Source organism: Xenopus laevis, chromosome 5S (genome assembly GCF_017654675.1).
Source record: "Xenopus laevis strain J_2021 chromosome 5S, Xenopus_laevis_v10.1, whole genome shotgun sequence".
In the NCBI taxonomy this organism is placed as follows: Eukaryota; Metazoa; Chordata; class Amphibia; order Anura; family Pipidae; genus Xenopus; species Xenopus laevis.
Genome location: NC_054380.1, coordinates 55,840,636 through 55,853,867, shown reverse-complemented (window position 1 = coordinate 55,853,867; position 13,232 = coordinate 55,840,636). Strand labels below are relative to the sequence as shown.

At 37.0% G+C, this 13,232-nt stretch overlaps 1 protein-coding gene across 1 annotated transcript in view; it reads left to right on the top strand.

Moving 5' to 3' along the window:
• The window catches only part of hdac2.S (histone deacetylase 2 S homeolog), a 28,965-nt gene extending 16,147 nt beyond the window's left edge, over positions 1 to 12,818 (top strand). Inside the window, 5 exon segments of the mRNA NM_001090542.1 lie at positions 6,616 to 6,724; positions 7,337 to 7,467; positions 9,519 to 9,674; positions 12,336 to 12,393; positions 12,503 to 12,818. Of these exon segments, the coding sequence (NP_001084011.1) occupies positions 6,616 to 6,724; positions 7,337 to 7,467; positions 9,519 to 9,674; positions 12,336 to 12,393; positions 12,503 to 12,533 (485 nt within the window). The 3' untranslated portion in view covers positions 12,534 to 12,818.
• The last annotated feature ends 414 nt before the right edge of the window (positions 12,819 to 13,232 follow it).

Below are 13,232 nucleotides of genomic sequence, written 5' to 3'. Positions count from 1 at the left end.
CACTTACACATACATTTTTGGGGGGGTCACTTACACTCACTGCACTTACACACATGTGCACACGCACACACGCACACATAACATGTAATTTACCATTTGTACACACGCACACGCACATACATGGCATTGTGGCTTTTTTTTTTTTTTCTTATCGCATCGTCTCTTTTTTTGGCTGAAAAAAATGTTTTATTGCCATTACGAATAGCGTATTCGCTAACCGTACTGTGCAATACCTTTTGTATGTTATTTCGGTGATTATATTGCAATTTTGGGTATTTTGGTGCATTTTTAGCCATTTTATTGAATTTTTAGCCATTTTATTGCATTTTCAGCTCTGCATATGTTGTGTTCACTTGTTTCTAGCCGTAGAACCTGTTTGGCCCAGCTAAAATATTCAAACTGTGATTCTGACAGCCGATAACACTAGTCTGGAAAAAAAAACATTGATTTTTGTGGTTTTATTGGATTTTTTTGCATTTCACTCTTTACTGCCTTATTTTGTTTTGCCTTGTAAATTTTATATACTATATATCCATTTGGGGGTCTCTGTGCACCACATAGTTTGGTATATCTATGCATATTGGGCATCAAAGTGTTCAGTAGACACCAGGTGTTCATATTTAGGATGTTTTATGCTGATACGTTACGAAATGTGGGGCATATAATGGGGTAAAAGTCAAGCTTTCTGCCAATTTTCAGAAATTTGATAAAAACCGTTATGTTCAGCATTGCTTTGCAGTTTGGCAGTTTGCAGTAGAAACACATATTTACCCATATTGGATTCGTCAGAATGTGTACTTTCTGAAAATATATGGTTTTCTGGGGTCTCTGTACTGTTAGGGGGGTCTAATGTCGCATAATACACACACCAGGTGCTTATATTGCAGCAGCCAGCCCGTCAGCCGTGAAAATGTATATACACTATTGTCATTTGGTGGTCTCTGTGCGCCACATAGTTTGGTATATCTATGCATATTGGGCATCAAAGTGTTCAGTAGACCCTTGGCGTTCATATTTAGGATGTTTTATGCTGATACGTTACGAAATGTGGGGCATATAATGGGGTAAAATTCAAGCTTTGTGACGATTTTCAGAAATTTGATAAAAACCGTTACGTTCAGCATTGATTTGCAGTTTGGCAGTTTGCAGTAGAAACACTTATTTACCCATATTGGATTCATCAGAATGTGTACTTTCTGAAAATATATGGTTTTCTGGGGTCTCTGTACTGTTAGGGGGGTCTAATGTCGCATAATACACACACCAGGTGCTCATATTGCAGCAGCCAGCGCGTCAGCCTTGAAAATGTATATACACTATTGTCATTTGGGGGTCTCTGTGCGCCACATAGTTTGGTATATCTATGCATATTGGGCATCAAAGTGTTCAGTAGACCCCTGGCATTCATATTTAGGATGTTTTATGCTGATACGTTACAAAATGTGTGGCATATAATGGGGTAAAATTCAAGCTTTGTGACGATTTTCAGAAATTTGATAAAAACCGTTATGTTCAGCATTGCTTTGCAGTTTGGCAGTTTGCAGTATAAACACTTATTTACCCATATTGGATTCGTCAGAATGTGTACTTTCTGAAAATATAGTACACAGGGGTTTTCTGGGGTCTCTGTACTGTTAGGGGGGTCTAATGTTGCATAATACACACACCAGGTGCTTATATTGCAGCAGCCAGCGCGTCAGCCGTGAAAATGTATATACACTATTGTCATTTGGGGGTCTCTGTGCGCCACATAGTTTGGTATATCTATGCATACTGGGCATCAAAGTGTTCAGTAGACCCCTGGCGTTCAAATTTAGGATGTTTTATACTGATAAGTTACGAAATGTGTGGCATATAATGGGGTAGAATTCAAGCTTTGTGACGATTTTCAGAAATTTGATAAAAACCGTTATGTTCAGCATTGCTTTGCAGTTTGGCAGTTTGCAGTAGAAACACTTATTTACCCATATTGGATTCGTCAGAATGTGTACTTTCTAAAAATATAGGGTTTTCTGGGGTCTCTGTACTGTTAGGGGGGTCTAATGTCGCATAATACACACACCAGGTGCTTATATTGCAGCAGCCAGCGCGTCAGCTGTGAAAATTTATATACACTATTGTCATTTGGGGGTCTCTGTGCGCCACATAGTTTGGTATATCTATGCATATTGGGCATCAAAGTGTTCAGTAGACCCCTGGCGTTCATATTTAGGATGTTTTATGCTGATAAGTTACGAAATGTGGGGCATATAATGGGGTAAAATTCAAGCTTTGTGACAATTTTCAGAAATTTGATAAAAACCGTTACGTTCAGCATTGCTTTGCAGTTTGGCAGTTTGCAGTAGAAACACTTATTTACCCATATTGGATTCGTCAGAATGTGTACTTTCTGAAAATATATGGTTTTCTGGGGTCTCTGTACTGTTAGGTGGTCTAATGTCGCATAATACACACACCGGGTGGTTATATTGCAGCAGCCAGTGCGTCAGCGGTGAAAATGTCTATACATGTTGTCATTTGGGGGTCTCTGTCCGCCAAATTTGGCAAAGCCTTGCGACTCAGTAGTTTGGAGCAGAAAGGCATGGGTACCCATTTTAGATTCTGTAGAATGTGTACTTTCCAAAAATATATGGGGTTGGGGGGTAAACATATATTTCTGTGTTTTTACCCCACAAAAATGCAGTCAATGTGTTGATTTTTCATTAGCTGAAGTTACCCACGGGACTGTTTGTATGCGCTAACTTCATTTTGGGGCCTCTAAATGCCAGATACTTTGGTAAACTTATGAACAATGGCCACCAAAATGTTCAGAGGAACCCTGGCAATCATATTTAGGGTGCTTTTTCTTAGTACGTAATGACACATGGGTGATATGGTGCTGGGAAGTCGAAGCTTTGAGGCAATTTTCAGATATTTCACCAAAACCGACAATTGTGGGAAAGCCTAGCGACTCAGTAGTTTGGAGCAGAAAGGCATGGGTACCCATTTTAGATTCGGTAGAATGTGTACTTTCCAAAAATATATGGGTTTTGGGGGGTAAACATATATTTCTGTGTTTTTACCCCACAAAAATGCAGTCAATGTGTTGATTTTTCATTAGCTGAAGTTACCCACGGGACTGTTTGTATGCGCTAACTTCATTTTGGGGCCTCTAAATGCCAGATACTTTGGTAAACCTATGAACAATGGCCACCAAACTGTTCGGAGGAACCCTGGCAATCATATTTAGGGTGTTTTTTCTTGGTGCATAACGATACATGGGTGATATGGTGCTGAGAAGATGAAGCTTTGAGGCAATTTTCAGATATTTCACCAAAACCGACATTTGTGGGAAAGCCTTGCGACTCAGTAGTTTGGAGCAGAAAGGCATGGGTACCCATTTTAGATTCGGTAGAATGTGTTCTTTCCAAAAATATATGGGTTTTGGGGGGTAAACATATATTTCTGTGTTTTTACCCCACAAAAATGCAGTCAATGTGTTGATTTTTCATTAGCTGAAGTTACCCACAGGACTATTTGTATGCACTAACTTCATTTTGGGGCCTCTAAATGCCAGATACTTTGGTAAACCTATGAACAATGGCCACCAAACTGTTTGGAGGAACCCTGGCAATCATATTTAGGGTGCTTTTTCTTGGTGCGTAACGATACATGGGTGATATGGTGCTGAGAAGTTGAAGCTTTGAGGCAATTTTCAGATATTTCACCAAAACCGACAATTGTGGGAAAGCCTTGCGACTCAGTAGTTTGGAGCAGAAAGGCAGGGGTACCCATTTTAGATTCGGTAGAATGTGTACTTTCCAAAAATATATGGGTTTTGGGGGGTAAACATATATTTCTGTGTTTTTACCCCACAAAAAATGCAGTCAATGTGTTGATTTCTCAGTAGCTGAAGTAAAGTCCTGAACAATTTGGATGTGCTAACTTCATATTGGTGTCTCTAAATGCCAGATACTTTGGTAAACCTATGCATAATGGGTATCAAACTGTTCAGTGGACCCCTGGCAATCATATTTCAGGTGCTTTTTCTTGGTACCTAATATAGTTTGGGATATGCGGAGCAGCAAAATAAAACCTTTGAAATGATTTTTCAGAATTTTGAATATTTTTATGAAAAACCGCTATGTTCAGACAAGCTTTTATGTTTGGTAGTTGGGAGTAGAGAGACATAGTTACCCATTTTGTAATCGGCAGAATGTGTACTTTTCAAAAATGTATGGTTTTCTGGGGTAAACCTACGGTTTCAGGATTTTTTGCCTTGGAATCTAAAGCATGCCGTTTTCTGCCTTAGTGCTTTCAAAATTCGGTAATATACTGCCGGGAGTTTTTGAGGTACAGAAGTCCTAAATCTCCCTAAAACTATACATATCTGGTATTGGCACGTTCGAGAGACATAAGGCTTTCCAAATCAGGATTTTCCTCCGTAAAATGAAATATTTTTCTGGTATAAATTGATATACGATGAAAAATGGTTATTTTTCATTTTTTTTTGGTATTTAGCACTATAAATTTTTTTGCACAGGTGGAAATACATGAAAACTCAGGCAGATTTAGAAAGCTCAGTTTCTACCGAAAAAAACAATGTATAGTTTTCCTAGGTAAACTATAGGTTTCCCCTCAGAAAATGCCCCTAAAGTGAGAGAGCACAAAATGTTTCAAAAACGGCTGGCATTTCGCGTAACCAAAATGTGAAATTCTGCTGGCACTTAAAGGGTTAAAATAACTGTTTAATATAATCACAAATTTCAAATATTTCACCAGTTACAGCAGTAAGTAAGTAAGTGCACTGTGTGTTGTATTTTACTTTATGGGGCATGTTTATTATGCTGTGTAAAAAACAGAGGAATAATACATCACACATCCAGAAAGCTCCGCATTACGGAGAGGCCATCTCCCATAGACTCTATTTTATCTAAATAATGCAAATTTTTTAAAAAGTTACATGAAAATTACCTTGGACCTGATCCAAACTAAGATATAATTCATTAATCCATTTTGGAAGCTGAGACAGATTGTTGGGTTTATTTAATGTTTACTTGATTTTCTAGTAGTCTTAGGGGCAGATTTATGATGGTTTGAATGGTAACTTCGAATTCAAATTTTCGAAAAACTCACAAATTTGAATTTTAAACCACCAACTCGTATTTGAATTCGAATGTGAGATTTGTCACACCTCGACCCTGGAAAAAGTTCTAATTTGAATATTCTCCACCTAAAACCTGCCTGGTTCACTTACAAGTCAGTGGCAGTGGTCCGTTGAACCATTTGAAGATGTTGATAGCCTTCCTGACATTCAAGGTTTTTTCAGAGGAAAACTCGATTCAAAATTTTCAGGTCGTTCTTATTTGATCAAATGTTAGGACGTTCAGATTTTTTTTTTTATAAATAACCTCCCATTTGACTGCATTCAGATTTATTAGAGTTAAATAAAATTCACATGACTTCGACCTTTGATAAATCTGCCCCTTAAGGTGTGGAGATCCAAATTACAGAAAGATCCATTATCCGGGAAAATCCCAGGTCCTGAGCATTCTGGATAACAGGTTCCATACCTGTATAAGGATTTTTTTAAACACACTGCTATTTCTTGGTTTTGCCTCAGAAACCACATTTTTGATGTCACCCCCACAAGTTTTCTATTGGATTAAAGTCCGGGGGTTGGGCTGGCCACTCCATAACATCAATTTTGTTGATCTGGAACCAAGATGTTGCTCCTTTACTGGTGTGTTTGGGGTCATTGTTTTGTTGAAACACACATTTCAAGGGCATTGCCTCTTCAGCATAAGGCAACATGACCTCTTCAAGTATTTTTATGTATTGAAACTGATCCATGATCCCTGGTATGTGATATAAAGGCCCAACATCATAATCATAATATGATAAACATCCCTATATCATGATGCTTGTGCCACCATGCTTCACTGTTTTCACAGTGTACTGTGACTTGAATTCATTATTTGGGGGTCGTTGGACAAACTACTGATTTTGGATATTCTTCAATCCATTCGAATGGTAGTTTTCCATTTTCTTACCATTGTCTTTCAGGATTTGGTTGCCATTTTTTAAGAATTTTAGATCATTTCTGCTGAGCAGCCTATCATTTTCTGTACCTCTTAATGTTTTCCCTTCACCAATTAACTATTTATATATTACCAGCATGCACAACATTTGCAGCTTTTTTTCCTTAAATAAGGGCCGTGAGTTTTTTTCACATAATGAATGACCTCACTAATTGAACTCCACACTATTATTTTGAGCAAGCCTCAATTAATGATTGTTACATTCAGCAGCATGCATGTCATGACTGTTGGTTCTGTTGGTTTTTTATTACTCTACTACACCTTTTTTTTCTTTCTCTTTTCTGTTTTTTTCCCCTTCATTTAAATTTATTTATTATTGTAATGTTGAAAATTCAATAAAATACATACATACATTATTTATAAAATGGGGCCAGGGGATCAAACCCCATCTTTTTTTTATAGTTTGAAGCAGTATAGGTCACATTCATTAACTTTCATTATAGTTTGCTTGTACTTTAGTATTCCTTTAGTGCTAGAACCTTTTTGTAATGTTGCCTTAGGTTTGTAAAGAAAGTTTATCTGCTTCCTTCACCAGAGCTACCATATAATGATTACTTTGAATATTTTGGACCTGACTTCAAGTTGCATATTAGCCCTTCTAATATGACAAATCAAAATACTCCTGAATACATGGAGAAAATAAAGTAAGTGGATTTCTCATTTTATTTATTTTATTTTTTTTAAAGAAAATGTTTAATTAATTAGCAGGAAATGTAATTGTTTAATAAATCATTTTACTGCGAAGTCGAATCTACGCATGAATTTTATTTTGTGTATAATATTTGATTAATAAGGTTGTCCAAGGCTGAAAGATGAAGTAATGTTAAGCAACTTCTGACTATACATTCATTTCAAATTTTCATTGGTTTTAAAAGTCAAAATGCTAAGCATCCTCAGTAACTATAATCTCTTATCTGAGACCCCAGGCTGTTACTCCAGTTCACTGAAAACTGCACTGGTACAGGGTACTATTGTAGAAGTGCCATGCTGCCATCATCTTCTTGGATTTTCTGTAAGGTCTAGTTATGGTGAACATGTGCAGTATAGTGAAAAGCTGAATTTTTGCTTTTCCACAGGATTTGGATTCGGTCGAATCCTTTTGCCCGGTCGAACAGAATCCTAATTTTCATATGCAAATTAAAATTATTTCTATGATAAAATAAATGCAATGTGTAAATATTGTGAAAAGTGTGAATTTGGTTATATGTACTCAAACTGTAAAGCTCTAAAAGACCCTAAAATGTGTTTTCTTGCAGGCAGCGCTTATTTGAAAACTTGCGTATGCTGCCTCATGCTCCTGGAGTACAGATGCAGGCTATTCCAGAGGATGCTGTACAGGAGGACAGTGGTGATGAGGAAGGAGAAGACCCAGACAAACGCATTTCAAGTAAATATCACTAATTAGTAAATAGTACCTACAATATATATATATATATATATATATATATATATATATATATATATATATATATATATATATATATATATATATATATATATATATATATATATATATACAGCAAACTCCCTAAGCATGTATATACTTGACAAAAATTACATAGCCCAATTTCCCAAACATAGCCCAATTGTTACTAAAGTATTCCATGTTTTGATTGCCTGATTTTGACATAATTTATCTCATGTCTGAACAAATCCCCCAATTGCATTTTGCATTAAGTGGAGCCTTATATTAGATGATATACCTTGAAAGTTCTGTTTTTTAACTTTTGGTCCTCAGATATTGCAGAGTTAAAGGGGTTATTCACCTTCAAACAACTACGTGTTTTTTTAGATAGATCACCATAAATAAAGACTTTTTCCAATTACTTTCTATATTGAAGTGTAAAGTGTAATTTTTCACATTGGAAAGCAGCTCTGGGAGGAGGGGGGTCGCCGACCCTGCAAACTGTTCTATAGTGATACATTTACTTGATACATTTGTCATCTTTGTCCCTGCTGACCAGAATCTTTGGGTTTCATTAAAGGCAGCTGTTAGAATTGATACAATAGTTGCTAATACTCCGGAGATGCTGAGAAATGTATCAACTAAATGTTGCACAATTGTAACAGTTTAGAGTCTGCACCTGGATTACTGAGCTGCCAGACTGAAACACCAGAGACAGGGTCATTCAACTTTAAATTTAGATTCTGGAAAAACGGTAGAAAATAAATAATGGAAACTAATTGAAAAAAGTCCTGAAAACAACTGAACAGAAAAAAGTGTTTGGAAGGTGAACAACCCCTTTAATCCTTATGCAGGAAAGATGCACACCAACATACTTCGGCAAATACTAGTGTATTCTTCTTACCTGCATATAGCCTAACTGGAATATTTGGCTTGGACGTGGCCTGGGATATGAATGCACCATAAAAACAAGTAAGTGGTGTGGTGCCCAAGAACATTTTCATTGTTAGACTACAACTTACAGTATACTTTAGCTATTGATTATATCTTGAAGAATGCTGGTAGTTGTAGCCCAGCCACATCAGGTAACCAAGGTTACCTGAATGCCCTGGTCCTGGTGGCCCTAAAAAAACTTTAAAAGCCACCAAAATGAACCAACAGGAAATTTAAAATAAAACATGATTGTTGTTGTTTTAGTTAGCTTCTACAAAGTTGTTAATTGCTCATCCTGCTGGAGTAAGCCATTTGTACACTGGCAGATCTTTGATGCCAGATTGGCCACTGTTAACCAGTTTGCCATTTTATAAGCCAAAATCATGGCTTCTTAGCCCAGTATCCAGAGTTCACTTAAATTCATTCAGGACTGTTGGAAAATATTACTAGATAAGGAGATCATCTGAAGTAATCTTATCCTGAAAGGTCTACAAAGGCCCTCCAATGTGATCCAGGCGCTGGCTTGTGGGGCAAACATTGGGATCTGCCAGAAATGGTCCTTTACAAAGTAAATCAGGGAAAAACCATTCTGTTTAAAGCAGTAGACTTATTTTGTTTAGTAGTACACCTTAATTAAGGCATTTAGTTTACAGCAGTGTCCCATGGGCTCTGTTTTACTAGCTAAAACACTCAAAATTGCCCTTATTTGGGAATTACTTAAGAATTAGTGGAAAGCTTGCCAGCAGTTAAAATCTCATTGTGTGCAACTGCCTTGAGATGATGGCTGAGGTTTTGCTAAAGAAGTCAACATTGGGTAAAGTGGATTTAATAATTTAGAATTTTTTTTTTTTAATAAATATACGTGAGAATTTCACATTAGGATTTGTTGTATTTGTTACCAAACTTGTTTTATTTGCTAAGAAATATGTGTTTGCTTCATTTGCAACTGGGGCCATTTAAAGTGTTTTTTGCATTTGCAGCTGAAGACCCACATAGAAAAAAATGAAGATACTGCTTCTAGAAGGGGGTAGTGAGCAGCAGGACAGAGAAAAGTCCCTGTGAAATGCCTCCTAAACACTTTTTATATTTCTAACATTTAGTACGAGCTTCTGACAAGCGGATAGCTTGTGATGAGGAGTTTTCGGACTCTGAGGATGAAGGTGAAGGAGGAAGACGTAATGTAGCAGATCACAAAAAGGGAGCAAAAAAAGCAAGACTTGAAGAAGACAAAAAGGAAACGGATGACAAGAAATCTGGTTGGTATTTTACCTTTTATTTGCAAATTTTTTTGCATTATTGGCCAAGTTAAAAACTGTTGGCGAACCAACTGTGTAGTGTAGTAACCTCTTTAAAATGTAATAATCTCATGCATCGAACACACCTCCAACTGTTAGCAAATAATTTTGCCAATTCTAGGTTTTTACAAAAGAGCCAATCTTTGAAAGATGAGAGGCTAAAGTGGCCATAAACGCAAAGATAAAGTCGCACGGTCATCCGTTTTTTTACAGTTTTTAGTCTTTGTGTGGATTTTCCCGACATTTATCTTATCATGGCAATCGATTGATTAATCGATCTAACAGTTTAGAAGATTTCTGTCTGCTAATGATAATACAGTTGTGTTTGTAACCTCTTCAGCACATTTTTTTCAACAATAGGACTTTACAGGGGCTTCTTGCCGATAGCTTGGCTTCACATAGGTGTCTTCTAAGTGTAACCGTACTCTTACTTTAGAGCTTCCTTGATCCTCCTGGGGCTGACTTGCCCATTTGGATATTCTTCTATCCATTCGAATTGTCGTTTTCTTTCACGTCTTTCAGGTTTTGGTTGCCATTTTAAATCATTTGACATAATTTTAGCTGACCGGTCTATCATTTTCTGCCCTTATTTATACATTTTTCACCTCTCCAATCAACTTTTTAATCAAAGTACGCTATTCTACTGAACAATGTCTGGAATAGGGATGCACCTAATCCAGGATTTTGTTCAGGATTCGGCCTTTTTTTAGCAGGATTTGGATTAGGTCGAACTCTTGTGTTTGTCTGAACCGAATCCGCATTTGTAAATTAGGGGCGGGAGAGAAATCACTATTCGGCCGAATCTTTTACAAAGTATTCAAGGATTCTGCCGAATCACAAATAGTGGATTCGGTGCATCCCTAGTCTGGAACGACCCATTCTACTCAGAATTTCAAGGAGAAATGCACTTTAACCAGCATGCACAACATTTACTGCCTTCCTCCTTAAATAAAGGCTGTAATTGACACCTGTTTTTTCACAGAATGAATGAACTACACACTGCTATTATTTGGAACAAGCTACTGTTATGAACAAGCCTCAATTAATGATTCAATTACACAGAATCAGCAGCATGCATGTCATGACTGTTGGGTCTCTCTACTACACCTACTAGTAATTTATTTATCATGTAGAAATATAATTTCTACCAAAAACTGTGATTGATCAGGTTAGTGATGTCTGAACACAACTATATATTGGGAAGTTGCTTGGAATTATGTTTTCTTTCATTAGGCAAATTTTGATGTTCATCTGCCCTTTAAGGGAAGAGATGTTCCTTAGCTACAGGAAAAAGGCAATGACTACAGGAGGTTTTCTTTTACTCTACTACACCTATTAGTAAATTATTTGCCATGTAAAAATATAATTTCTACCAAAAACAGTGATTGATCAGGTTAGTGATGTCAGATCGCTGTTATTCTGAACACAACTGTATTTCTGCATGTATTGCCTGTCTGACGATATAAATGGGTGACTGTCACTACTATTTGTCAGACATGTCTGTCACATCCAGGACATCGTCTGATTTTTTCTTTGACTACTTAATCTGAATGGTTAGGTACAGGTCAGAACATTGGCAAGTACGATCATTCAGCAGATTTGAGGCTAAAATCTGCACGTCTATGGCCAGCTTTATGTATGAGATAATAGGGGGATCTTGCAGCACACATATGCAATTAAATGAATTGGCCTGGCAAAGGCAAGGGTGGCCTCGGCTATGAAAACTATATTTAATTAGAGCAAATCTGAACTGCTCTTACACTGCCAAACAAGTTGAATTTGCCCCTGATATGCCCACTATGAGGTAGGCAATATCAGGCTGATCCAACCAGTTGGCCTTTGCTGGTACAGGCCATTGATTCTGCCCCTATCTGGACTGTATTTTGAAGCTGCTAATTTTCAGCCAGATATTGGAGGAGGCATGCCGGTGAGATGACCACACATGGAGAAATAAGTTGCTATCTCTGTCTGAAGCTTAAAGGAAAACTATACCCCCAAAATGAACACTTAAGCAACAGATTTATATCAAATTAAGTGACATATTAAAGAATCTTACCAAACTGATATATATATATATATATATGTAAGTAACCTTTTACATGTCTTGCCTTGAGCCACCATTTCATGATGGTCTGTGTGCTGTCTCAGAGATCACCTGACCAGAAATACTTCAACTCTAACTGTAACAGGAAGAAGTGTGGAAGCAAAAGACATAACTCTGTCTGTTAATTGGCTCATGTGACCTAACGTGTGGTTTGTTTGTGTGCACCCTGAATCCTATGATCCCAGGGGGCGGCCCTTATTTTTAAGGTTACCCAATGGCACATACTACTAAAAAAGTATATTATTATGAAAATGGTTAATTTACATGAAGCAGGGTTTTACATATGAGCTGTTTTACTCAATATCTTTTTATAGAGACCTACATTGTTCGGGGGGTATAGTTTTCCTTTAAATCTGCCCACGTATGACCACCTTTATCAACAAAATTGTCTTTGTCAATAAAATGAAAGCGATGTAGAATTGCTGTTATAAGCCAATGTTGTAAGTAATGTGTGTCTAGTTCATCTGTTTTATTCATTCATGAAAAACATACAAAAACTATCATTTTTAAATCAACAGATGTCAAAGAAGAGGATAAATCCAAGGACAACATTGCAGAGAAAATGGACACAAAAGGGTAAAAAAAACCTTGTTTCTAAATAGTGTTTGAATAAATACATTTGTAGACACTTGTGTTGATTTAAGATTTTTGATTCATTGAGATCTTTGTTAAACTCTTTGAATAGTGTTAAGTCCGAACAGCCAATTAATCCATGAGCTGTGGAAAGAGGACAGGATGCCGCAACAAAAGGTGGACGTAGCGTTAATCCCCAACCCTCTTAAAAAAGACTGCTGATTCTAGCACTTGGCATGGACCGTATTTATTGTAAAACGGTATTTTTTTCTTTGTTGTTTGTTTTTTTTCTGGCAGGTCATATTGCATTTTCTAATTATGAAGCAAAATTTCTTATCTTTGCCATGCTTTATGTATTAGTATTTAAATAAACATGAGTTCTGTTTCATGTCTTAATCTGATCTATTAAAATGCCCTTTTGCCTTTTACTGACTGTTCTTTCATTTATCCATGTGTAAACTAAAAATACTAAACTTTGCATGTGAATGCATAATTAAAATGTATGTGCACCACAGAATGCACATCTGGAGGGATACAAGGAAAGATCTGCTCATTTTTTGAGGTCCGTAAACATCCCATAATACATGTATACAGTTTGCACATTCTATTTGCTTGCTCCCAACCCACAGCCTGCTGACCACAAGGCGCAGCTACTGGCTACTATTTTGTACAACTAAAACATCATTCATAAAGCTGATATTTTGATCAGGGATCAAGTTCGTGAATGGGTTTTTTAGCATTTGCAATGCAGCCAATTCCTCCCCCCCCCCAACCAAATGTTGTGAAAAAGAAACTGACGTATGTAGTCCAAGTTACATCACCTGGCAGGCAGCACCATTGGT